The sequence below is a fragment of the Cyrtonyx montezumae genome, unplaced genomic scaffold (assembly GCF_038088225.1).
Source record: "Cyrtonyx montezumae isolate F1298 unplaced genomic scaffold, pur_monq_1.0 scaffold_5, whole genome shotgun sequence".
Classification (NCBI taxonomy): domain Eukaryota; kingdom Metazoa; phylum Chordata; class Aves; order Galliformes; family Odontophoridae; genus Cyrtonyx; species Cyrtonyx montezumae.
Genome location: NW_027072056.1, coordinates 12,405,837 through 12,433,010, shown reverse-complemented (window position 1 = coordinate 12,433,010; position 27,174 = coordinate 12,405,837). Strand labels below are relative to the sequence as shown.

Below are 27,174 nucleotides of genomic sequence, written 5' to 3'. Positions count from 1 at the left end.
CTCTTAGTAACTGGATCTGGAAGCCCTGTACTGTTTTCCTGTAAATATAGCCATAAGTTCTGAGACTCCACTTAGGAAGTGGCTGAATAAACATGAGGATGAGAGCACACCCACCCAGGCTTCCTGCACTATGTGACTGCAGAGTACTGGTGCACATTAACCTCTGCTTGGTGTGGCTTAGACAAAGCAAACAGCTCAGTGCAAATTTTTGCCCAGTGTGCCTTGAGAGCAAAGGTGTCACGTGGCACTAAAGAGAGCACTAAATTTGGGTAAGGAGGCAGCTACTCATTCCCTGAGTACATCCCCGCCCAGCTCCAACTTACTGCAATGCTTGAGCTGAAATCTTTCCTGCTCTCAGCACATTGTGTCTGCAAAAGTTGGCGAGGGAGGGTGAAGTAAGGACAGCATGTGCACCCTCCCACATTTGTAATTCACTCCAGAATGGAAGAAAACCAGAATTGCTGTGTAAGTGGAATTTTGCATGGAAGCTGCAGTTTCATTTAATGCAGGATTTTGCAGTTGCACATGTGCTCCTTAGTGCAGTCAAGGATAGGTCACTAATTGGGTCATCAAGCCCCGTGGGTACAGTGACAGGGTCTGGTGGAGCAGTGGCTAAATGCTGGAGCAGCAACAGTCATTGCTTGGCTGTGCTCAGTTGTTGTTGAGCCTTTGTAGGAGGTGCTGGCAAGGCTGGAGAGCTGCTGTTGCCATGGAGTAGAGTCAAAGCTGTTATTTTACCAGCAAGAGAAAGCCTAATTCTCTCCCCTATTCCAGGACACAGCCAGCCTGCCTCTGAATGGAGGGGTTTGTTCAGTGAGCACAGAAATCCAAGCCTGGTGCGCGTGGAGTGATGCAAACAGACTGATCAGCAGAGACAAGGCGGCCCTGTGCCCAGCTGCAGGCTCTCGCCTAGTCCCTGTGCTCATAGCTGGGGTTAACGTAAACCTCAGCTGTGCTTCTTGCTGCAAAGTCCTTGGTGTTGACAGGAGGCCAGTTTGGATCCCTCTGCAGCATCCGCTGCCACTTTCGGTACTGGCTTTTCGACTGATACCCAGAGCAGGCTTTAATCAGCATCCAGAGGTGCTTGTTCTGCAGGAGAACATCCTGCAGAGTGACACAGTATGGCGTTAGTGGACAGCCCCAAAGCCAGCCCCTGTGACATGTGCCAGCCCATATATGTGCAACTCCCAAGCTTAAGGCACGTGGGATAAGTCATCTATGGTGCTCCATCAGGTGGATTTGATTGACACACAGTGACTCTTGAGGAAAAAGAGAAGAAAAATGAAAAAAGCCTGAGCATTTGTGCTTGAAGGAAGAGCATGGTTGCAGAGGAAGAAAGTCCCCAACAGATGCAGCTCACCCCAGAGAGCAGACAGTAAATGAATTCGCTCACCTCTGTAAAAAAAGATACACAGAAGGTGACCAGGAGCATCAGCAGGACATAAACTCTCCAGATCACAGGAGTGCAAACAAACTGTTGGAAAAAGCAGGAGCCGTAATTAGGTTTGAGGGCCTTGCCAAGATTTACATCTGTTCCTAATGACTGGAGGGGCTAACACTTTCTCCATGGCAAGCATGGAACAGGCTTCAGGCAGTGGCAGTAACTCCTTGTCACAGAGATTTGGAGGGGTTGATGCCAGGTTCCCCATGGCACACAGCTGCCCCCTGACTCTGTGACTGACACCAGAGGATCAGCATTCAGTGCCCAAATATTCCAGGGAGCTGCAGCTTCCTACATGCAAACCCACACTCTGTGCTGTTGTGTTCTTTGTTAGGGAGAACAGCTCAGCTAAACACAAAAGACTGTTTTTTCTTCTTCCCACTGCAGTCTGGAGGGGAGGACTGCCTCATTAATCAAGCCCTTGTTGGATGGATGGTAGAGAAACATGAAAGTGATGCCCAGACATCATCAAACCAGTGAATTAATTTCCAGGATGGTCGTACCTGTAGCTTGTGTTCTGTGTGCATAGACGAAGGTCCAGCAAAGCAAAAATTAAATGCATCTTTTGTCTTCGCTTACCTGCATGCCACTGTACACAACATCCATGTCAGCGAAGAAGAGGAAGAGGCAGAAGGCAAGCTGGAGGGTCAGGAGGGCTGAAAATACATCTGGGGAAAAAAAGGGGGTGGCCCTGGGAAAGGGGCTTTGGTGCCTGACCTCTTCTGATACACTCATGGGAGACCCAAGTGCTGTAGAACTGCTAGCCTGTACATTCCTGGTGTTGTTTGTCTGGGGAGGGGGCAGGGAGGTGGGTTGCTGTGCCTAGACCACCTGTAGAATTGAAACCTAATGGAACTACTCCCTAGCAGACTGTTGCAAATGTTCCTACCTACACTGCTTTTCTCACCCAAGTGATTTGGCATTGCAGTACAACTTCCTTCTGGCTTCTCCTCTCTTCTGCAGATGGTCAGGACACTGTGAAATGAGTTTGGGACCAGCCTATTGCCAAAAAAACTAATGAAATCAGCTCTGCTAAGGTTAAGCAAGATCTTGCTCTCTCATCTGTGAGTAAAAAGCTGCAATTGCAAAGGAGCTACCAGTTAGCAGGAGGCTGGTAGGGGTAAATCGACTCGGCAAAACTCAGAGAAAGAAAGGTTATTGTGAGGGGATTTTAACAGTGATATTATCACAGGTTTTTCTCTCTCATCTCTAGGAATGGAAGTCGGAAAAGGTAAAACTGAATCTCAGAGGAGCCCTATTTGATGTGTGGATTTTGAAACAAATACATCTTATCCTTACACATGATCTGTAATCTCAATAATACACAGTTCTGCGCTAAGCACAGGACATCATCTTCTGGAAAGCACCTATTTTTCAGAACACAGTCTTATTTTTCAGCTCTGCTGCTCCTTTTGTCTAGAAGGAAGTGAATGTAGGCAGTGCTCACTAAGATTTGTTAGGAGGGAAGCAGGAGCTCGCATACACAACAATTTAATCGCATGCCAGTCGCTAGTACAGATACAAAATCATTATTCCTTCCCTTCTCTCCTGCCAGGGAGATTTTGAGGCAGGAAGAGGAGTACTACTCACAGTTGGTGTAGATAGGCTTGCGGAAGGGCTTTCCCTTGGAAAATACAAAGGCCACAATGATGCAGTTGATGGAGGACAGCGGCCACAACGTTGTGCCTTCGTAGCTGAGGACGGTGCTCAGGGCACTGCTGCTGGTGCTGTTTCCCCCTGCGCCGGCAGGGGGCAAGGTCTGGTTCCCAAGTGAGCAATGTCTGCAAGGTGACACTCAGCATCTTGCTCCTGCCTTTTGCAAGAGTGATCTGCAACAACTCCTCCTTCCTTACCCACACTAACTAGATATCACCCACAGCAATAAAAACCACGTTAAATAAATATTATACATACACATATGTAGCAGAACAACACAGCTTGAAGCAGTGATGGAGCAGCTGGTGAGAAGGCAGGGCCAAGCCAGTGGGAGCTCAGGTGCATGTAATGTGACTGAGTGACCAGAAAGGGTGGAGCCAGGATCCACCCTTTCCCAGACCTCATTTAAGGGTTGGCAGTGAAGGTGAGGGTCTCTGTGTACCTGAGGTCTTCCAAGGGTAAGTAGTTTCTTTCCTTTGTTTCTCTACCCACAGCTGCCGCATTTGAACGACCCCTCACTTGCTGCAGCCTAGGACTTTGCTACTACACTGTCACTGCTGTGTTTCTGTTGCATTGCAGTATTACAATATGCCTCTTAGAAAGCAGCTTGACTACTGCCCTGTGCCAAATCTCAGGTCCCAGCAAGACAGTGACAACAATGCTCGAGGCATAGCAATGAGGAGCATATGCTTCTCCAGAAATGCCATCTCTGTGATGCACTGGTGGTCTGGGCTGGCCTTGTTGGCAGCCACTGTGCACCCCATAAACAGAGCTGTGTGTTGAGTGTCCTGAAGAGGAGAGGGACTCACCTCCAGTTGGCCAGCGCTACATACCAGGGCTGCTTCTTCACCAGGAGGAAGCCACAGGTCTGCATGGCTATGGTAAAGCACACATTGAGAACAACAGAGAGCAGCAAAGGAGGGGAGATGAGCTGGCCAGGAGGGCGATAGGGTGCCAGCTTTGGGTAGGCTTCAGTCAGGCTCACTGGAGAGAAACCAGAGAGATTTGCAGTCAGGTGCCCAAAGGAATGCTCTACCACCAGCAGTTATGGTTACTGATGGCAGAACTTGGCTCCTTCTTTTATTTTTGCTAGGAAGTGAAGTTGGCTATTTATACTCATGCATTCAAACAAACATAGGGGCTTCCTCACGCTGCTTACTTGTTAGGCAGACCAGGAGGGTAATGACCACATCTTGAACCAAATACTGGTAATTCCCAAAGATTTGCAGTTGCTGAAACAAAAACAGAAGGCACCATCTGACTACAAAATAAAGCCCCAGGTGCTATTTCAGAGCTGCAGCACACTGACAACAGCATCTGGGAGCACCTACAGGAGCAGAGCAAGCTGAGTGCCACCTAAACCCTTCCTAAATCAGAACACTTGTGGGTGACCCAGTGGCAAGTGAGTGTTTTTCCACCCTTATCCCAGCAGACACCATCCCCTGTAGTGGACTCAGGTCACTTGTAGCCCACAGTAATGGCAGGCATGGCCAGAGTTCCACATTGTCCTGTCTCCCATTTCTTTCCTATTGAGTAATGCAACAAAACCCAAAAAGCTGCAGTGAGCACAGCTTGCCAAAGAAAGGTGGCCATTATGTACTTACCCAGAACAGCAGAGCAGTGCCAACAAACTGTATCAGGCCATACAGGGTCAGGTATTTAACCACAGCAAAGGAAGCCACCAAAGCAGCTCGACCTTCCCTGCTCAAAATAACAAAACAAACTGCTGAAGCTGCCCCCTTCCCACAGCACTGGTGTTCTAGTGCCACAGGTTGCTTCTGCTTCTAAGCAGAGTAATTCCTTTGCTTTAGAAACTCTAAAAAGCATGGAAAATAGTTTAAATTCCACAGATGTATTCTGGCCTTAAGAGACTGCAGAGCCACTTAGCTACCCCTCATCTGCAGTGTTTTGTTTCTTTGTGTTTGTTCTGCTGCTGTGATTTTAATACCTGGCTTAAGCTGCTGTTGTTTTTTCATTACTAATTTGCTCAGCAGTTCCAGGAATCAAGCGCACTGCTACATAAAATCTTCTTTGCATACATTTGGCTAAATGGCATCGTTCCTGGCTGCTCGATGACTACATACAGCATTTGGATCTGAAATTTGTAAGTAATGACAAGCTAATCTGTTCTGTGGTAACTGTTGTACTTGCCTTTTCTAGAGACTGTCTCCAGTGTAGAATCATAGAATTGTTAAGGTTGGGAAAGATCACTAGGACTGTCTAGTTCGACCCCAACCCATTCCCACCATGCCCACTGTATCATGCTTCTCAGTGCCACACCCCCATGGTTCTTGAACACCTCCAGGGACGGTGACTCCACCACTTCCATGGGCAGCCTGTGCCACTGCATCACAACTCTTTCAGAGTTCTTCCTATTATCCAACCTGAATTTCCCCTGGTGCAACTTGAGGCCAGTCCCTCTCATCCATCAAAATTAAGTTTGAATTATCAGCACTGTTAAGGTTGGATGTACATGCATGCAGCTAGCCATAAACAAACATAAATTAATTATTTCCTTTGCCAAGCTCCCTAGGATCCCTGTGCACTGCTGTGCATCTCCTACTCGTGACCCCACACACCAAGCTCAGTGGAGGCAGTGCCCTGAGCCCACCCCAGGGGAGCAGCCAACCAACCTGATCAGCTCTGGCACACACTGGATGTTGGGGATCTGTGAAGTGAAAGGTGAGGCCACCGATGCCTCCTGCTCTGACAGCGATATCCCTGCATGGGCCATCTTCAAAGCCTGAAACGCACAAGAGCATGAAGCTGGAAAGGAACCCATCTGCCCCTTCCATTTCTTTTAGTGGTGCTTCACAAGTTTTGCTTCAAGCATGCCTTGTCATTGATCTTTCTTTATCCTGTAGCCCAGCTGATCTCATTTTCCAGATATCTTCCCTCCCCTACAGCTTAAACATTTCTTTTGTTCACTGAATCCCACTGAGGCTATTTACAGTTCTCTAAACTATCCTGCTCTGTTTCTCACACTGGAGTTTGTGCATATCTCTCCTGTTGAAAAGCCCACCAAACTATTTGAATTAGCATGTTATCTTCTTTCCACTCCTTTCCGTGTCCTGATCATATTTCTTCTCTTTCTGTCTTACAAGGTTCCGTGTGAGCCAACCCTGTCCTCTCTGGCCTAGCGCTCAGGGGCAGGTAATGGCTTACACCAAACCAGATAATGTGCTGTTACAAAATTATATTACAATAACACATTTTAGAATAGCCATGTAATAGATAACATAGAACCTGATGCTTCTATAGTAATTGTCATGAAGGCCCTCAAATTTGTGTTTGAACAAATACATAAGATGTAGTGCATACTTATTTCTAGGAGAAAAATGCACATAGGCAGTGTCTTATAACAACACACTAACTGAGCACACCCATGTGCTACCTTGGGAAATGCTTGTGATGTGGTATGCCAGGCAGTGTCTCACCACTTGAACCCATAGGTTGAAAGAAGTGACAAGAAGGAGGGTGGGAGATTTGCTCCTACGTACCCCGCAGTCATTGGCTCCATCACCACACATACCCACGTAGTAACTGTTGGAGGGCAAGGAGGGAAAACAGTGATGAAAGGAGTTAAAACAAGGGGCGGGAATGGGTGCGGGGGAGGGGAGGAAATATCTGTGTATTCGGGAATCTGCTCTCTTTATCTCAGCTCCATTTCACAGAGCCTTCAATGCAGCCACGGCAGGTGGGAGCAGGGACTGGCAGTGCTGGTTACACCTTTCCTCGCCTGGGTTCAAGAAGAAAGGGAACAGAACCTTACTCGAGTTTCTGAAGCTCCTCAACAAGGCTGGATTTCTGGCCAGGAGACATCCTAGCAAAGACAGTCGCATTCATCAGTATCTGTGGGACAGAGCGAGGGGCTGCCTTGGGTGTGTGTTTGTGTTACACAGAGGCAGGGTCAGGTTCCCCGATGGGTGCGTGGCACAAACCGCTAATGCTGTCTCCCAGCCCCAACATTAGTTTAATTGCCTATAGGATCAGGTTCCACCTAATGTCAACTTCATCCTGCTCTGGTTTCTGCCTTGCCTCTCTGGCAGACCAGCATCACCACATTTTCTGCAGCACAAGGTGTCCCACACCATTCCCTGCTGCAGCACAGATGGTGCTGATGGTGACAGTGGCAATAACACTGCTCAGACTGAGGTTTTTTCAACCTGAAGTTCTGTCCAGAGGGCTCTTTCTCTCAGGAGCAGCTATTTTATGGGAGGGTGACAGGAGCTGAAGGTTTCTGCTGCTAAATGCAGCTATTTCATGCTCCTGCCACTGCTGAGCAGAAGATGCTGCCAGCTCTGGCAGTTGTTTGTGGGAATGAGGCTGCTGTTTTTAATTAAATCGAAGTGGAGGAGGTGACCACAGAGTCATTCCACCATGCATCTGCTCACGTGCCTCAGCCACCCTGCTCACCCAAGGTCTCACATATGCTGACAGCCAGCTGCTCAGGGTAACCCTGAGCTGTGCTGGGAGGCTGCCGAGTTGTCAGAAGTGACAGCACTTCAGGTGCTGACAGAAAGACACCTTTCTCCAGCTGGAACAATACTGCTGTTTACATGCAGTGGGGAGGGTAAGTGCTTTATATCTTCTTCACTTACTTTTGGCAGCAAGCTGTAGAAGTGCTTCGTGAGAACCTGGTAGGACTTCCCATTCATTGCAAAATGGTAGTTGCAGCTTTCTCCTTCCAAGGTGATCTTTTCCTGGGCGTTGGCACACACCTCCTAGGAACAAGACAGAATTTATCCTCAGACTGAGATCACAACACCTTGAAGCCCAACACAGACCCATCTCTGGAGCTGACAGCCAGCCCTGGTTGCGCCACCAACTCTTAGCCAGGGTGGCATGCCTGCTCCTGTGCAGAACATCCCCTTTGCACCCAGCTCTGCTATGGACCCACACCACATTTCAGCCTCCCATCAGAGATACAGGCAGCTAGCATCCTTCCTGCAGCTTCAGGCCTGACAATACTGGATTTTCTAGCTTTGCTCCCATGTGTCACTGATAACTGTTAGGCATAACTGGCTCATCTAAACACTGAATTTTGGTCCAGCAAATAGTCTCACTGACAAGTATTTCTAAATGCATTAATTAGGCACACATCAAGCATGAGGGAAGTGGCCACTGTATCTGCAGAGCATTGCCAGTGTTGTGTGCAGTCATTTTGCATGCTGTCCTGAGCAAAAAGCCTCTGTATGAGTTATTTCTTCCCAGCAGGTGGATGGTTCACTCCACGTAGCCTGGCTAGATAGGAACCCACTCAGTGCTTCTTAAAGCTGAATCGAAATCTGCAGTGAGAGCCCAAACCCAAGAAGCCAGCTATTAGACATCAACACTTTGTTAATTCACGCTAGCACCCAGCAGCCACCCCTTGGCTGTGCTCACACTGGGAGCAGCTGTACTTGCTTTGCTGCCTTCTGCCAGCCGCCAGGCAATGGAAGCTGGAATGGAGCCCTCTGGTTCACTGGCTTCAACGATGATGACTTTGCTGGCCTCATGAATCATATCTGCACTCCTGGCCACTGTAACTGCTGTCTGAAGGTTGTCCCCTGCCAATGATACCAGAGAGGTTGGCTCCCTGAGTCCTCTGCCATGGGGAGAAGAGAGCTGCACGTGGCTGTGGGGGGTTCACCTGTGACCATGATGCTCCTGATGTGGGCAGCAGCCAGCTCTCGCAGCACAGGCTTCGTCTCTGGCTTCAGGCGGTTCTCCATCATCAGGAGGCCCAGAAACTCCAGCCCAGACTCTGCTTCCTCTCTTGGAAGAAGGAGAGAAACATGGGAGTCCTTTTCCTCAGGGAGGGAAGCAATCCCACAGTGATGCTCATAGCTCCTCAGCACAGCTTACCTCTCCAGGCCGCACACATCTACATCCTCTGGGAGGCTCAGCACTTTATGGGCCAGGGCGATGACTCTGAAGCCTTGGCTTGTGTATGCCTTAAGCTCCTCCAAGAAATCAGCTGGGACTGCTCACAGGATAGAAAGCTGTGTTGTTAGAATGTTCCATTCTTGCCAATTCCTCCTCTGGGTTTAAAGTCTGTCCTGTGACACACTTGATAACCTTTCAGTACTGTGCCCTCTCATACAAGTCACCTGGCTTGTACTAAGGCTGTGCAACTGACTGATCTTTAAAATGCACATTAAGGAGCAGGTATGCATGGTGCATTACTCAGCAGAGAATGAATGAGTGTTTCCATAGTTCTGGCCTGGTCCTTTCTGTGTATGTGCTGAGTAATGCTCAGAAAGTAGTTTTTATGTTTATGTCTTAATGGGAAAATTCTCCCATAAACTGAATGTTCAAATCTGATTGTTCCAATGGCTCTAAAAGAAAGAATTCTTTTTAACTTCACAGTATTTTGTTATCACTACATCCTGCCATCATAACTTTACAAGGTGGAACCCAATTATTTATTAAGCTGTAATCAATAGAGAAACAATCAAAGCGGGATGAGAGGAGCTATTTAGAAACCTGAGAAAGTGGAACAATTTTTTTTAAAGATATTTTTCTTACTGACATGGAATTGTTTGAAGGTCCGTGTCATTAGGTCTTATGCAATTTTAAAGTAAATCTTTCTATTGTCCCTCAAAACCATTTTCACCTGTTCTCAGGTCGTGGCCAACTCAAATAACAAACCACAGAGACCCAGACCACTGCTTCTGCATGGCTGGCACCCTTCCAAAACAAGCAATGAATATGACCTAGGTTTCAAGTTTGCAGACAACTCTGAGAACAGGCCTATTATATTGCTCTCACACACAAAAGAGAAGCTGATATTTACTTGCAGAGAGAGGACAGAAGCCTTGGCTTGAGCGTTAATAGTAATTATCCTTAATAACAGTAATTTGCATGGCCACAGCAAGTTTCCCATTGCTGAGATTTAAAGTCTTTGTAAGTTGGGTTGGCAAATAAATACTGAATCTACAGGTCAGTAAATTAACAGAAAATTCAAGAACTCATGCAGCACAACAGAGCAGCTGTGACACATGCAATTACCACCATCCCACACCTACCCTGAGTATTTTGACATAACATTATTTACAGACTATTTTCAGCTGATGCACGTCAGCTAAGTGATGTACAGCATCTGAACCACAGGCTGTGCATCTCACCACCCGCTGGGCTGCGTGCATCCCTGCATACACACAATCAATGAAAGCTTATTTGTGCTGTTAGCTAATGACTCTTAACTTCTGTACAGGTCCAAGTCTTGTTTGTGTGTGGAATCGTACACATGCAGTTGCAGAATGAGTGCTGCAAATCCTTTAGGATTACAGTCCAAGTCTGCTTTGGATTAAGTTTGAATAAATGCTATAATGGTGCCCTCCCCCACATCTGTACCAGTTTCTTGTCTGCAAAAGCTGGACACTGTTTCTGGTGCTCCTTTCATGTACAGGTCATACTGTTCCTCTCCAATCTTCTGTGAAACAACAGACATCCTCTGCAGCCCAGAGGAAAATGGGAATTGATGTAGGATTGCAATTCCTTCCACAGGGGCCTGGAAGAGGTCAGGAAAGGGAGATGTTGCTTGGGGATTTATTCATGGATTACACAAAGTAAATCCATCCTGAGCTTCAGCTCATCTGAGCCTTTCTGGCTTAGATTTATTATTGATAGGGGACTATTTCCATGGTTTTTGACTGTGTTATCAGATCAATGATGATAAGTTTAGGAATTGCAGTTTCAAAAACAGTAGCTTCCTAACACACTTCCTGGGAACTTCAGTGTTTTTCTTAATATTCATTTTTTCAGACTTTGTCCAAGGTTTTTTTTTTAGCAATTACATCCTGATGCAACATTCCTGGAGTTAAAGACAGGAGAACTGAAAATTGATGTTACAGTGACATTACCAAGGGAACAGAGCAATGTGAGAAACAAGATTGATTTCCCTGTTGACACAGCACCGTCTTCCTGGTGCTGCTAACAGAAATCAGCCTCCTTCCTCTGGGAAGAAGCTGGCTGGCTCAGCATTTGAGCTTGAAACAATAATTTTCAACCATCAAAATGCAGAGCTGTTGCCTTTTGAGAGGGAGAAGGAAGCAAACAACGCTGCTTTAGGTTGAGGCTGGTGCCTGACCTTGCAGTGCATATTCTTGCAGGTGTATTCCTGCTTTAGACTTTTATCCAGTTAGCAATATTTCTTTGCACTGGTTTCCACTTAGACCAGTCACACAGCTTCTCTAGTCCTAAGTTCCCAGGAGGTCTGTTTGCAGGGAAGGTACAGCACAGGACCAAGAGCAAGGGAAGGGCACTTTGCAGACAGTAACCCAGTAAATTAACAGTACATGTGCAAGAAGCTTCAGAAGCTGCAGATTGAGAGTACAGAGTATTCATTCCCAGAAAGAGCTGGACTCACGCTGCTGGCATTCGGCCCCGGTCTAACGATGCAGGCATCAATAGCACCAGCCCTATTCCAAGCTGTGCTGGACTCTTCTATCTCCTGTATGAGGAAAAGCATTATTTCTGATGCTGCTTTTTTTAATTTTTTAATTTTTTATTTTTTTGTCTTCACACCTGATTTAAAAGCAATGGCAGCAGCATATGGGAGAATTTCCCCCTTGCACACAGCTGCAGTAGTGCTTTGTTAGAGTCTATGAGGTCTTTCTAGCCATCACGTGTGACAGTCTCCCTGCAGCCTTGTTCTTAGTAGAAGCCCACAGTTTCCTCTATCTTTTGATTTGATGAGAGTGAAAAAGCTGTGCCAAATGTTGTTTCTGTAATTTCAAGTTCCACATCAATGTAATGCCATGTAACATCAGGAAAATGTAATAATCCCAATCTAACTGGATTTATCTTCCAAAATCCATCTTTAAAAGACTACTCAGAAGCAGGGTGGAGAGTTTGGGTGTAGGATGCTTTAGCCCTCCAGCTCTGCTGCCACTTTTGCCTTTTCTTCTGCAGCAGTAAGCAACAGCGTGGTGCCTTCCTGCAGTGCTGCTCCAAGAGCTGCCATCTGTTTTATTTATTGACTCAGATCTCTTGAGCAAAAGGCTGAAGGAGAAAGGGATGATGGGGCAGTTGGCCGCAGTGATCCCTGAGCCCCTACAGGCTGAGTTATGGGAAGAGGCACTGCTTTCCTTCTGTTGCCTCCTTCCATCCTGCTCCCACCAGTGCAAAGATTCCTCATCCCTGTGGATGTGCCCTGGGCCCTTGCCTCCCCCCCAGCTCTCAGATTTGCTGTTCATCCAGCCCAAGGCTTCTCCACTGGGATATATCCCTTTGCTTATCAGAGAAAACAGCCCTCAGCATATGGGCACAGAATCCTGCCTGCACACATCCCTATAGACATGTATATGGGCTTGACCTTGAATAAGCCCTGGGGCTGTGCTGTGGAGGGTGCAGAAGACATGAGTCACCATACCCAGTGTGTGCCCCCAAACATTTTCAGGTCCAGTGGGTCTCCTTGAATCTTCTTATCCAGAACCACCAGGGAGTGGCAGCTTGCCATGGCTCCACACACTGGTCCCCAGGGCAGAGGAGTGCAGGATGGAAACTTGTGGATTTTCTGAAAGCTTATATAAAGCAGAGGGTTAGAGGGACTGCTTGCAAGAGGGATGCAGAGAAGTCTTCAGCTAGTGTGTACAGGTGCTGCTTTGCTGCATTCAGTGGTGCTGCGCCCAATTACAGCAAGCTACACATTGTCCTACCTATCCTGGTAGTAGCTAAAGGGAACTCAGGTGGCCAAGAAGTCTCCCAAAATTATTATGAGTTCAACTTGATGCAAAGCAACTGGGAAGATAAAACACTCAGAGGAGCTGGCATGGGCTCAGGAGTACTGCTTGACAGATGCTGTTCAGTATTAGAGAAGACTCTATGAGAAAGGAAACTTGCAGCTGAGATCTCCACGAAGCTGAGCAATATGGCCCAGGAGAACCTCCGCTTCCACTGGTAGAGCTCCATCTGCATCTCCAGACACCAAATACTTGCTTCTCACTTTGGTTTTAAAAATGGATAAGCCTGACTCCTATCGAGTTACTTGGAGGAATGCTGTTATTTATTTCAGTGGAAAGCCTTGAGGTGTGTTTCCTCCAGAACAAACGGAGCAGTGATGCTGTGCTGGGGCAAGGCTCTGTTATTGCACCACTTCTCAGAGTCTTCTCACACATTTTTCCTTCTAAGAAACTGGCTGGCTGACGAGCTCTGCCTGCCAGACCAGAACACAGCCCATTACCATTTAGGCTGGCATGTTAGGGAGAAATTTAAATAGATTTTATTTACCTTTGATCACAGCAAGCATCCCCTGTTACTGAAAGAAGCACAGTGCAATGAAACTGGAAGCGAGCAGCATGACAGCTCGCAGCTCTGTTAAAAGGAACAATGCATCCCAGGACCTGTCATCCCTCTGGGCCATCAGTCTGTTCTGTTTCCAGCAAATTATACCTTCTTCTCAGGCTGGTCATAATTGGCTTATTAATTAATTAATACTTGAGAGACACCACGAAAATGTTAAACAACATAAAACCAACAAACGCTCGTATCGTATTAAACATACAATAGGATATTTTGCAAGTGGAATGAAATTCCTTTACTGTCATTGCCTCTCAGTATTCAGATTAGCTGACAGCTAGTCTTATGTGCTTAAGAATGTGAATATTTAAGAAAGAATAATTATGTAAATACGCTAATGAGATCAAAACAGCCAGTGGTAGCTCCTCCTTGTGTTCTGGCAAGCCACCAGCACTCCTTCCCAGCTGGGTGTAGGGGCACATCAGCAAAGAAAGCCTTATGTTCTGACACCTCACAGTTCTTTATTACATGAATTTATCCCAATTTATCAGTTGAATTTTGTCCAGCTGCTCATGTGAGCAGACATTGCCTGCATGGCTACCTCTGTGGAATCACTGCCATTTGCTGTTTGGTGTGCTCTGAGCCCACCCAGCATGCTCAAGCTTAGCCTGGAACCCCTGGGGCACTGGATGGGTGCCAAGAAGAGAGCATGCTGTGTGCCAATGGATTGGTCCTGCTGGAGGAATGTTTTATCAGCTGACACTTATTAATCTCTTCTCATTAATTTGCATCAGATAGCAATATTCTTTCTGTCCTTTGAGAGAGCATTGAGAATGTGATTTTTCTCCTCCTGTAATAAATTCATCCTTTCATTCATTATGGCATGATTATCTCTGGTGTTGAGGTATCTGATATATTAACAGCAACTAATGAAATCTGGGAGTAGGTATGGGGTGTGTGATTTATCCTGGCCACTGCGAAAGATTGATATTTTGACTTGGTGTAACAAGCAAGTTATACTGCACAGCTGAAGTCTGTTACTGTATTTTAATACTGTGAATGAAATAGCATAATTCTAGGTGTAGTCAAGTTTAATATTTACGCACTAGATATCTCTTGAGGCTTTCATTTCTCCTTGGGCTTGAATTTGAGATGGAACTTGCTATGGGTGGGAGGCAGTCTGTAAGAAAGCCTAGGCTTTGTAGGTCTGATCTGTGCTCACATGGATTTTTACAGTGTTTGCAGAAGGTAGGTGAGATTTGACAGGCATCGAAGCTGGCGACACTTAATTTCAACAGAGGGAGCATTATCCTAACACTTAAAGGATGAAAGGTTTATTGAATAGATTAGGAATATTTATTGAACTATGCTGTGAATGACATAATTGAAAAGCTCTGTGCATATTCTCTAAATCCCCATAGAGTAATTAAAAGCACTCTTACTGCTGTTGGCCTCTGGGCTGTGTGTTTGCCTTGAGTTAGCAGCCATGCTGATGGATAAGACAGCCAGCCTACTTCCTTGAGGGGAAATGAGCTAGCAGGGACACCAGCCCTGATAACCTGACTTTGGGGCAGAACATCCACAGTAATGAGGATTTAAAAAGAGTTATCATCTCTGAAGGAAATCCCTCCTTACCGGCTTCCCTCAGAAGGGAGGATGCCCCACAGGTCCAGTCCATCCTCTGTCAGCGTGCCTGTCTAAATTGAGATAAATATCTGTTATCCTGTGCCTGCTCACCCCTTTCCCTTTGAGTCCCCAGAGCTCCTTCGTGGGCAGGGTAAAGAAGGCCTCCTGCCCGCAGTGCTACCTTGCCTCAGAGGCACCTAGAGAGGGTGATTTCCTGGGAGCGGGTTAGGGGAGATGGAATGAAAATAAATAAAATAAAAATAAAATAGAAAAATAAGAAAATAAAATAACCACCATCTTCCCATCAGCCTCCAGCATTGGTCACTGCCCCAGGAAGTGTCTTACTTTGTCAAAGCAAACGAGGTTGATTTGCCCGCAGATATTAATCCTCTGTGGAGTGATGCAGAAAATCTTCTTTTTCTTCAGCCTCCTTTGGGCATAAACAGTGCCCGTGGTCAGGGCAGCAGGGATGGCAGGAGGCACAGCCGCAGTGAGGAGAAGGAGGGCCATGGCCACAACATCTGCCACTGGCTTCTGCAAACAGCCAGAACAACAGGCAGTGAGGTAGTAACAGCCCTGCTACCCTGGGAGCTGATCCTCCTGATACGGAGTAATGCCCCCTAAGCTCTGACCGTGGGAATGATGGATTTATTCATCTTAGTTCTGCCCCCAGCACCTCGCTTCTGGCATAAGAAGACTGGATTACAGAACTGGATGATACTCCAATGACCACGGACCACCGAGGTCTTGGAGCTGGCCTGCAACCTGGAGGCATGGCCCATACTTACTCTGTGGTATGTGAACACACAAACGGTGTATATCAATCCCAACACACCAATGGCAGAGAGGCCTACAATGAACTTGAAGGCGTCTCGGTAGAGCTGGAAGTTCACAGGTCTGGGGTAGAGGATGGATCTTACCAGGTCACCTTTAGCAGTGTTGAACCCTGTGCGAAGACATGACCCTTACATAGTGGAGATGACTGAACAGTGACACGGTAAGGCATCTCTGTGAGAAATGGGAAGCCTCTTGGGAGGCCACTTTTACCATTTTCTAACCAGTTTAGGGATAGACGTACCAGTTTGCAGCACCACAGCCCGCACCGGCCCTCTTCCAGAAGACTTTGCCTGGATGACTTCAGTCCCACAGAAGAGGACATGTCTCCGGTAGTCCTCCATGCTGTGAGTTTTCCAGGGCTCTGGGCTCTCCGTGAGAGGCAACAGGGTCTTCATAACTGGAATGCTTTCACCTGAGAACAGGAGTATGTGCTTCATTTAAAGGGGATTTAGAGGTTTTATCAGATTGTGTGTGTGTTAAATAATGACAGTGCCCTTTAGGTGCTTAAACATGCTTGACTAATTAGCTTGCTCATGTCCTTACAGATGTGGATTTGTGGTGACAGCCATTGCAGTTTTCATTTCAGAGCATATCAGATGGCTTCTCTGAGCATTTTCTGTCAGTGAGCATGGGTCAGATTTTGCTCTGACCCAAGTTCATGCCTTGTGGTGGCTTGGTGTTTAGCTGTGGCACTGACCCCTGTGCTCATACACCACCTGCTTGAGTGAGGTGCTGCGAGGTCAGAATCCAAAAATTCAAAAAATACATATTCAGTGAATTTGAATATTTCTTCTTCCTACTCCTGACAGTATATTAATCCTACTTGATTTTCATGTGGATTTGAAATGTATATTATACAATGGAAATGCTCAAAAGCCCTAGATAGCTGTGAATTATTAAAGCCACCATTCTCCCACCTCCTGCTTCAAACTATTCTAAATAAATAGTAAAAAATTTGCTGTCAAAACAGATAAAGACATCTCCCTGATAGAGAACCTGCACAAGGAGTTAGCATTCCTAACTCCAAGGCAATACCTGTGAGCATCCCTTCATTCACAATGCAACTTCCATCAATCAGGACAGCATCACATGGGAGAGAGAGCTTTTTTCCATCTAAAAGAAAAACATCTCCAGGGACTAAGTAACGAGACTCCAGTTCTTTGAAACCTGTAGAACAATACAAAAATGAACTTACTTAACATGTGCATAAATTTCGAGCGATAAAAAAACAAGTTTCAAGGCACACATAGCATCACTAAATTTCACCACTGCCTGATCTAAGGCCAGTGCCTCTTAGAAATAATTTTTGCCTAGAAACTATAGTGTAAAGGTAGGCTCTTCCCTAAACATTTGCTTCCAAATGGCTGCCTGCAGTTTGGCTTAGTATCCATAAAACAGTGACTAAAAAAATCCATCTAAGGCCTTACATCCCCCACCATACCAGCAACTGCACACCTCAGTGTCTTCAGGAGGCAAAATTAGCTATATGGCCTATTTTATGGACAAGAAACAGAGGCATGGGGAATGAAGTGTATACCTCAGTGTGAACCATACGTCTATACTCCTGAAAACTTGCTCACAAGTTACTTTACAAGATTGTGAAAGTAGCCTATAGCAGGGCGGAGAAACAGATCTCTGAAGGCCAGAGTTGTTATCTGATTGCTTGTTTGGGAAATTGAGTTTTCCAAGCTCTTTCCAACTCTTAACACAAATTAGTAGGTTCACCTGTATCATTACAGATGCTGCAGATACTGATGATAATGACGCAGATGCATCATTACCGCACTGCACAGGCTTTTGCCCACTCCTCTTGCTGCCCTGCCCCGCTCACCTCCCTCCACCCCATTCTCCCCACAGCTCACTCTGCACATTTCAGCTGTGGAAATCAACAGGAGCTGTGCAATTCCAGATACATTTCAACATGGCAGTTAATTACATAGGCTGGTGCGGAAAACGAGACGCAGATGACTCACCTTCGTTCTTTGTGCAGACTGTAACCTGGACTTTGTTATGCTCCTCAACGAGGTCATGCAGCTTGGTAGACTGCTGTTGGTGGGAAAGGGATTGCAGTGTTGAAACATCAACACTCAAGCTGAGCAGCATGTTACAAGTCAGAGATTGAGCTAGTATGAGAGAAACTGAGTTCCACTGCGTTATCAGGGGAGTATTCACACCTCTCTTTAGAGGTCAGGATGCCAGATGTGGGCTTTTTTTTCTGGTTTTTGCAATCTAATTCAGGCAATTGTGTACCTTGAGATAATGACTGAGTCAATTGTCATTGCAAAACCTACAGAGAGAATGCACAATCTAGAAAGTTGCAATTGCAAAAATCTAACCCCAGGAGTGGGTTTCTTCATTAGTTTTTTGTTCTTATGAGGATGTCAAACCAATTTGAAGTCTACCCAGAGGCTTCGAACATTATAATTCTTCCTGCCAAAGTTACCAGTCACAGTAAAACCCTTTTCTTGCCAAGAAAAGCTGAGCGCACCATCCTCGGCACTACACAAGGGTATAGCATCTCCACTTCAGGGATACAGGTGCTCTTAAATGTATGTGAGTGCATGTTCAACATAGGAGTGCTATTTACCCTACACAGCACATGCAGGTTTTAGTCAGAGATTAAAAAAATGGGGTTCATGGCCAACACACCTGTGCTGGCAGGAGCCCCAGCTATTCACAAGGCACTCACTGAGAGCAGTGTGAGGCTGGAATAAGGCAGATTAAAGCATGTCCTTGGCAAAGGGATGTATAGATTGCCATGTCAGCAAAGCACAGCACTCAGAGGTCCCCAAGCCCAGGAACATACAAAAGAGTACTCTCTGTGTTTTGTAAGTATGGTTTCATTATTTTTCTACTTATTTTGTCGTTTTCCTCCCATGTGTTTTTTGCCTTCTTCCTTTATTTAAAGTGTGCTCACAGAATAAGGAGGGAGTTTCCAAATTCCCAGTTGGAAGCATCAGGCACCTCACCTACCTGAATGTGGAGACTCAGGGGAATGCAGACACTCTGTAAGGCTCACCTTCCTGTATTTTCCTCTTCTACAGAGTAGGGGTAGAGAGCTTTAAGCTCTCCCTTAAGTCTCCACTTCTCCAGACTGAACAATCCCAGCTCCCTCAGCCATCCAGCCAGGTTTTTACCCAGGAAAAGAGTGTACCTGCCCAAGATGTGGGCTGCCAGCTTCTCCAAGAGAATACTGTTAAATTATGGTCAAACCAGACTCATTAGTACTGGCCACCCTCAGTCTTAGGAATCCCATGTGTCAAGGCTTCAATCTTCTTCAATTCCTGGGAAGTTCAAGACTACTGGGTCTGAACCTTTCAACTCTTCTATAGTAATAAATCTACAGTAACACATCTAAATATAGAAAATAGCCAGGAAGAGCACAGAAACAGCTGCTTATTGTATCTGCAATGAAGTCACTAGCAGCATGGTATGGGAAGTTTTTTACAACAAGGTTGGTGAGGCAATGGAACAGGTTGCCCAGAGAGGGGGTGGATGCCCTGTTCCTGGAGATATTCAAGGTCAGGCTGGATGGGGCTCTGAGCACCTGATGGCACTGTAGGTGTGTCCCTGTTCACTGCAGTGTGGTTGGAATAGATAGCCTTTAAGGGTCCTTTTCAACCCAAAAAACACCATGATTCTAAGTCAACAGGTTGCATGGCACTCACCTGCCTGAGGTCATACACGGTTAGGCCAACAGAAATGACTGACAGGATTATGATGGCCAACGTGTATTCAATGTAGCCTTGGCTCAGCCATAGCGTGAGAGTGAAGGCTTGGAACACATAGAAGGGGTTTAAAATCTGCAAATGTAAACATAGTACTTGTCAGAGGATGGACATAATATATAGTACAAGATGGGGTGTGGGAAGATGGGGGAACATATCATCACAATGGCTAGGAGTCCAAATTAAAGGACAATTTTCCATCTCAAGGCAGTATGCTTTTATAGCTCCATCTCTGAACTCACCAGCTTACACACTGTTCACGATGTTTGTAATTAAAAGCTGTTGCTAACTGGTAACTATGCAGCAGCATCTATGCTGGCAATTTAAAGTCAGAGTTTAAGAGATTTTCAGTCAATCCATTTCCCACTGATGAGCGTGACCTTAACATTGCTGATTCTAAGTAATCTCTACACAGAAGACACTATCCAAATATGGAAAAGAAGGACTGAATTGCAGCCAATGTATCTAACACTTGGTGATTTTAGAAAGTCAATGAGGGTATAATTTTGTTTTGCAAGAAAAGAAGAATCTAAGGGTCCGTGAGTCCATCAGTAATCAGTCTCAGACTACAGCTAAGCTGAAGACTGGATTTTCTCACACTTCCACACTGTTGGCCACTTCACACTGTGACGATTTTACAATACTAGTCATCGCTCACTTCAATTATGCTAAAACAGGAAACAAGCCCCAGTGAAGTCCAGCAGAGAACACAATTTTGGTGCTCTAACTAACAACAGAAGCGTTAGATGAAATTTTTTCAGAGAATTGCCCACTATGTGAAGAGTGACAGACTTTCTATAGAACTCATATAACAAAAATGCCAACGAAAAGAGCTTTCTGCATACGGATTTGAATTGAAATGAATTATTCATCTGACAAATTTGGTCCCTCAATGAAAATTTAATACGCTATTCAAGATTCACTAGGACAAAGAGACAGACACTAAATCAGAATGCCAGTCTTCAGCCACTGAAGCTGTATCTGAACTGAAATACCACCTGCCTGCCAGGACCCCTCTGCCTTCAGGCACTACAATTAATATTTCAAACACGAAGCTTCAGACTTAGATGGAAGTGCAAAGTTCAAATTGAATAAACTTTTTTAGAGTGCTGCACTGGAATTCTCTTCAAGACCATCTCCAGGGGGCACTGAAAAGTTGGTGATATCACATCCAACCAATTTCAGGAGCCCTGGAGCTTTTCATGTATTTTGTACATCTTCAGACAAATTCCTTCTTAAGTTCAGAAAAGTGCTGACCATACTCTCTTGGAGACCTATCATTCATAGACCAAATCTCAAAACCATTTCACGACTGTCCCATTCCATGCCAGCCCGCTTTACTGACCTCTTTAAAAAGCAATTTCCAAATGGGACGGATTTCAACTTCGATGGCATTAGGCCCACACACCAGATGCCTGTAAGTAGGAAGAGAAGAGTTCCTGATGTTACAACTTTGTCACATGGGTAAGATAGCAGGAAAATATGAGCCCAAATATTATTGGACCTAACACTTAAACAGGTAACTCCTGGGGGTACAGACAATTGAGCAGCACAAATAAATCTGTCAGGAAGCTATTGTACCTGAAAGGGTTTTACCCAAGTTTGCTATTTCCATGTTGAAGATGTTGTAAATTTGCTGTTAAACCCTGTGATGAGCTCTCCAGAGGTCTTTTAAGGCAATGTTGTCAAAGGCAGCTAGACAAGACTTGCTGTGCCCTGAGACAAGACTGGAGCTTGTGGGGTTTTCCCCAGCCCTGTCTCAATATCACTCAGAACAGAATAAGCTCAGTAAGGTGTGGGGATAATAACTTTCCGCCTCTCTGAATGCCACCCGTGCAGTTTGTGCTGCCTTACTACTACAGAGAGAAGCAAGAAGCTCACATGAACTTAAAAGGGGATTTAATGGGTCATACTGTTATAAATAACTCATGCATCTACTCATATGCAGACAGTACCTGATCTTCCGTTCTTCCCCTGTCAGGCCAGCTCCAAACTTGTGGTGTATGCTGTGACACGTGTTGCTGTCTTCCAGTGATCTAGGATAACAGGAGAAAGTTCACACAGGGGACTCCCATACTGCAAAGGGATTTGTTGTAAGTTGTTGGCACTCACCCAACTTTCCTGAACTCTTTTACAGAAAAGTCCCAAATGTAACGGATTTTCTGTACCTGGATATATCTCATCTGCAAGATCAAACAACAAAAATTCCTTTTGGCATTCAGGGAAATTCACATCACTGTGTTAGGGAAATATTTGCATATGTTCTATGAGAAAACTTCCACTCAATATAAAAGGGCTTGCAGAAGGATGATGACAGTGCTTTTCTGGAAGCTTCACAGTGCTATGATTCCTGTAATTCACCCACCATCTTTGTTCCACCATCCTTCTCCATTTTATAGACAACTTACCTTTAACTGTGGCTTCATTACGGCTCTGTTTATAACAGAGTCTTTATCAGCTACGAGAGGACATTCTGAATTACTACCAACAGGTTGTGCCAGAGTGGACAAATCAATCCAGATCACCTTCTTCTGGGTGTATTTCTGAAACTCATCCTAGAAAATAGATCCTAGTTCAGTTACAACCCAAAATATTGCCCGTAATAACATTTCCTGACTCTGAGAAGTTCATATGAGGTACCCAGAGAACTACAATCCCACGGCCTCATTGCAATCACAGCAAATGTCAGTCCATAGCAACGGGGATGCCAGGTATCAGTGCTTCAGTACCAAGCAGAAAAGCACTTTGAAGTCAAACACACAGTCATCTCCATTTGCTTTGATTTATACTTCAGAGCTGTTTCAAAGAAGATAAAATGGAACTAGATGTGCTTCAGTAGCTACTGGATGGATATTCAGTCCATAAACTAGGCTAAAGCTAGATGCAAGTAAAAGCCTTCTGAAATACCTTTAGTGGGAATATTGAAACCTCAGCACCAGCTACTTAGCTCTACAGATCTCCTGTAATGCTGCTACTTGTTATAAATCCACAATCAAAAGCAACTCAGCTTTACAGCTACAGATGCACTTATTAGACTGAATTGTCCTGAATTGTGTCACCTAACACACTGCTCATTAAGTGGTTTGAGTACATCTGTATAAGGGATATAGTTGAAATATTAAGCATTAAGTATAGTTAGTATTTGCTCTGATAGAATTTTGTGGGATTTTAATTTACAGGGATGGAGTCCTAGAATATAACCAAAGCCTAAAACCCAGCTCTTCAAAATCCATTTCCTCAACATCGTCTGATAGATAACTTCCAAGCAGAAAGGTTACTAACAGACATAATGACTGAGACTGTTCCCTTCTTCAAAGGCAGCTGGTTCTACCACAGTGCGTAGAGGATGAGAAGGGACACAGCTCCACTGAAGCTTGACTCATCCCTGCCCCTCCACCTCTACACACAGACAGTGTTATCAACCTGCTGCATCACGTGGGAAAAGAGAGACAAGTTGCTCTATCTGTGAAAGCCACAGGTTCTGCCAGTAACAGTGAAGTGTGAGGGTTCAACCTACAGTTGTTCTGAGCAGGATGACATCCGCTTCTTCCAAGCTGCAGGGGATACAGTTTGCCCACACATCCCACTCTGGCTTCCAGTAGAACAACAGCAGCAGAGCCCCACAGGACAAGATGTACCCAGCAATGCACAGGGCCTTCCGGCAGCCCTGGGTTTTGTAGCCAAAAGCCTCCTATACAGCAAAGAGAAATCACTCTGTTAACAAGCTTGAACATGGTGTTCATTCATCAGAAAGCCCAAGCTGATTGGAAAGAAAGATTGGTGACTGAGGCCTCCTAGCAGCACAAGTTCATTTTTGGAAATCATAGCTTGCTGACTGACATGACACAGTTAAGCACACACAGCTTCTGCAAGGAGGACACTCTCTATGGAACTAAGCACTGGAATCCACCTTGCAGAAAATGAACAGCCTCTACCTCATGGAAAGAAAATGGCCAAACCCCCAGGCACCTCCTCTTAGCTGCCAGATACCATTCCCACTGCCATGTTATCTTCCACCATGTACACCACATTTTGAAAACAAGTACATGCAGAAACTTTCAGCTTTGTACATTCTTTTCCTTTTACTTATTCTCCAGATCACATCATCTCCTCTATTTGCTCTTTCTCTTTGATAGCCCAGTACTCATCTACTCATAGGAGATAACAGAGACCTTTTGGAACAGATCCAGAGGGTCACAAAAATGATCCAAGGGATGAAATGCCTCCCTGCAAGGACAGGCTGAGAGAGCTGGGGCTGTGCAGCCTGGAGAAGAGAAGGCTCTAGGAAGACCTGAAAGCAGCATGTCAGTACCCACAGGGGCTGTAACAAGGAAGGGGTCAGACTCTTCAGCAGGGTCTGCTGTGACAGGGCAAAGGGAAATGGTTGTAAACTAAAATAGGAGGATTTAGACTGGGTACAATGAAAAGATTTTTTACAATTACAGCGGTGAGGCACTGGCACAGGTTGCCCAGAGAGGTGGTGGGTGTCCTGTCCCTGCAGCCACTCAAGGTCAGGCTGGATGGGGCTCTGAGCACCTGATGTCCCTGTTCAGTGCAGGGGGTTGGACCAGGTGGCTTTAAAGGTCCCCTTCAACTCAAACTATTCAATGATTCTATGATAGCGACAATCACCAGTTCTAGTCTGTCCCCTTGAGAAAAACATTCAATTTTTGTATACTTTGGCTTGACTTAAGTCTCCCCACAGGGCTAATGATAACTTTAATCCCTGAAGCTGGATCCTTCTCTATGAGCAGGGTGTTTTCTTCGCAATTTCTGCACAGCAAAACACTCACATCTTCTTCCAAAGGAAGCAGTGCCTGGAGTGAAACCCACACCTCAAAGTTCACAGGGATTAGCTGCTCACTTTGGGGCTTTCACTCCTCCACTGCCTTAGAGGAGCTGCTCTGAGCAGACAGCAGAGCTCAGCTCAGACAGGACTTCAGCCCGCATGGGACAGGAGGAGATGCTCCATCCACAGCTGGGGTTTAAAGCATCCAGGGGTGCAAACCCATTGAGCATGTAATGATGTCCAGCCTGGATATGTCTAATTGACACAGTTTGCCAATTAAAGTACACAATATGATGAGGCAGTGTAACCTGCTATTGACACAGAATTTGAGTGGAGGGAGGAAATGGTGTTTTAAAATGTAAAGAGAATAAAAATGAGGAAGTTTCAGTAATGAATTATACATGATAGAAATGCCAGAAGGAAGAGTGGTGCTCTGTGGGATAGAATATGCAACAAAGCAGAGCTCCTTGACAAGGGCTTGTATAACAATTATGCAGGTTCAACTTCAGGTATAATTTTAAAGTGATTAAAAGGCAGTGGAGTAAGCACCTATTTCGTTTTAAGAGAGCAATTAACTTGATTTATCTGAACTCTGATCATAATCAACATAAACTAAGCTGAAATCAATGCAGTTCAACTGAAATAAAAATAATCATGCAGCCCTTGTACCAGGTTAGCAAAACCCATTTCAAAACAGCTCTGCAGCTTTGGAGTTCACAGCCCTGCTGCATGCAAAATATTATTTATTTGAAGGACACGAAAGTTTAAAGCAATAATTACAGATGTTCTCAGGGCTGGAGGACAAACTAGTCCACAGCGTGGTGGTCTTTGTTTGCTTGTTTTGTAACAGCAGCAATTTCATAGATAAAACCCAAAGGCAGGTCTGGAAAGCAGGAAGCATGGTGTGGCAGCTGGGATGGACATTCGCCCAGAAGACATTGAGAGGATCAAGTCCTCGGCCCAGGCTTGGGAAGAGCTGTAGTGTCTGCCCCACTGAGCTGCCACTGAGACACATTTCTCAAGAAGTACAGTACACAGAGGTAAGGCTGCTCCAGAAAGCAGGGCAGCAAGAGGATGTATGACAAAAAGCAGAGCCCAGCACAAGCCAGTCTAGCACAAGTCATGATGTGTTGTCAGCCTGTAGGCAGCACCAGGCCAGCAGGGATGGAGGCTGGATGGGCAGGGAGTTGTCTCCTGAAAATGGTGCAGCTCAGTAGAGAGGCACAGCTCCCAGCTAAAGGCTGCCTGTGGCAAGGCTCACTCCACCCACACTTGCTGGCCCTTCATCCTCATCTGGCAGTTGATATTGCTGTTGCTTCCTGCACTAGCAGAAGCACGTATGTATGCATGCATGGAGGACCACTTCCCCACAGCAGTTAGGGACACCTTGATGGACACAGTAGCTATGAGCACGACACAGGAAATCACTGTTTGTCTCCTTACTTGTTTCCCAGAGCAGATTTTCTGATTTTGTGCTGAACACAGACAGCTTCAACCAGCCTGAACTTCCTAATCTACAACAAGCTCACATGAGCTGCATGAGCAGCAAGTAAAGCCCAGCAGGGATTTACTAGAGGCAAGCAGCAGATCTTCAGCCCCACTGCTATCAGAAGCCTTGTGAACAATTCTGAGGCAGAGGAACAGCTATGCAGTGCAGGGCAGGATCCCTACCTGTGCCTGCCCTGAGCATCTGCATTGTGTGGTCTAGGCACCTCTCAGTCCTCAAGGCTGGGCAAGGTGGGGATGCTAGAAGCAAAGGACAGAATATCCCATCATGGGAGGAGTGCACAGCTGTGCTTCCTGTGCAAGCATCACACATGCATGTACACACATGTGCATAACAGATGGACAGGGCTATATTTTACACCTGTGCAGAGGCATCTACTTCTCAGCACTGGAGATAGCTGAATTCCAGATGGTCCCTGAACAGAAGACTGGAGAGGAAAGTCTTGCTCCCACCCTCACTTGGCTTAAAGTGATTAGTCCATGCTGGCAGGTACAGGAAGAGTTTCCAACTCATTGCATTTGCAAAGCAGTCCCTTAGTGTATATAATCAATGATCAATAGTCAATAATCAGTTATAGTTAAAACCAGAAAGTAGATTCAATCAACATTAATTAAAAGCCTTTTAAGGACAGAATTTTTCTCTGTAAATGCTACCATAAAAGGGTGAGGAACAAGGGATTGCTCCCATAGGAATTGCAGTAGACTTTGTACAACTGCTCCCTGCTAAGCAGCACAGACCCTAACTTGTCAGGAGAAGAGATTTAACCACTGTTCCAGAGAATGATCCAGGATGAACCTAATTTGTAAGCACCTTTCCTGTTACTTGTTTTTTGATGGCCTGGCAAGGGGAAGGGTACCTGTAAGTAGAGATCTGTAAGGTTAGGGTGGAAAAGACAATGGAATAGATGAGGAGAAAGGGACACTGCTCTATGGCTGGATGATTTCTGGTGGGCAGAGGTCTCTTCCAAGTTTTGTGCTTCTGGACTGAAGTACTACATTCCTCAGTTAGTCTTTACTTAACCAATATCAGTCTCAAAGTCAGCAGGAACTGATCGGGGGGTTTTGCCTTCCTTAAGGCTGTGCTGAACCAGATGGAGAGTGGAGGTGAAAAATGCACAGGCAGATGCAAAACAAGCCTGTGGAGAAAGAGGCACACAGGGAAACCGACCCCCCAGCACAGCCCCCCACTCCTTACCAGCTCATTTTCTTCATCCTTGTTGAGGAGCACATAATGATCCTTCCAAATCTTTTCCTCCATCTGACTGCGTTGTTTTCAGTCCTGGATGTCCTTGGTGAGGTCACGCAACATCAAGCACAGCTATTGACTTGAACTCAGGGCAGCATTACAGATAGCTCTCCCCATGGTC

The 27,174-nt window shown here is 45.6% G+C and overlaps 1 protein-coding gene across 1 annotated transcript; it reads right to left on the bottom strand.

The window, feature by feature from the left end:
- Window positions 1-475: 475 nt before the first annotated feature.
- On the bottom strand, window positions 476-27,065 carry ATP13A5 (ATPase 13A5). Its single transcript, XM_065748224.1, has 30 exons — window positions 27,003-27,065; window positions 23,030-23,203; window positions 21,921-22,067; window positions 21,625-21,695; window positions 21,468-21,548; window positions 20,858-20,927; window positions 19,453-19,587; window positions 17,758-17,830; window positions 16,820-16,951; window positions 16,026-16,196; window positions 15,736-15,893; window positions 15,293-15,481; window positions 14,957-15,018; window positions 12,456-12,606; window positions 11,451-11,534; window positions 10,436-10,592; window positions 8,945-9,062; window positions 8,730-8,854; window positions 8,483-8,646; window positions 7,699-7,818; window positions 6,870-6,949; window positions 6,598-6,640; window positions 5,731-5,840; window positions 4,702-4,798; window positions 4,257-4,329; window positions 3,907-4,081; window positions 3,032-3,222; window positions 2,021-2,109; window positions 1,394-1,474; window positions 476-1,104 (listed from the first exon to the last, which is right to left on the bottom strand). Exons 1-30 carry the CDS (start codon window positions 27,063-27,065, stop codon window positions 910-912), a joined length of 3,579 nt encoding a protein of 1,192 aa, XP_065604296.1. The 3' UTR covers window positions 476-909.
- Window positions 27,066-27,174: the final 109 nt, after the last annotated feature.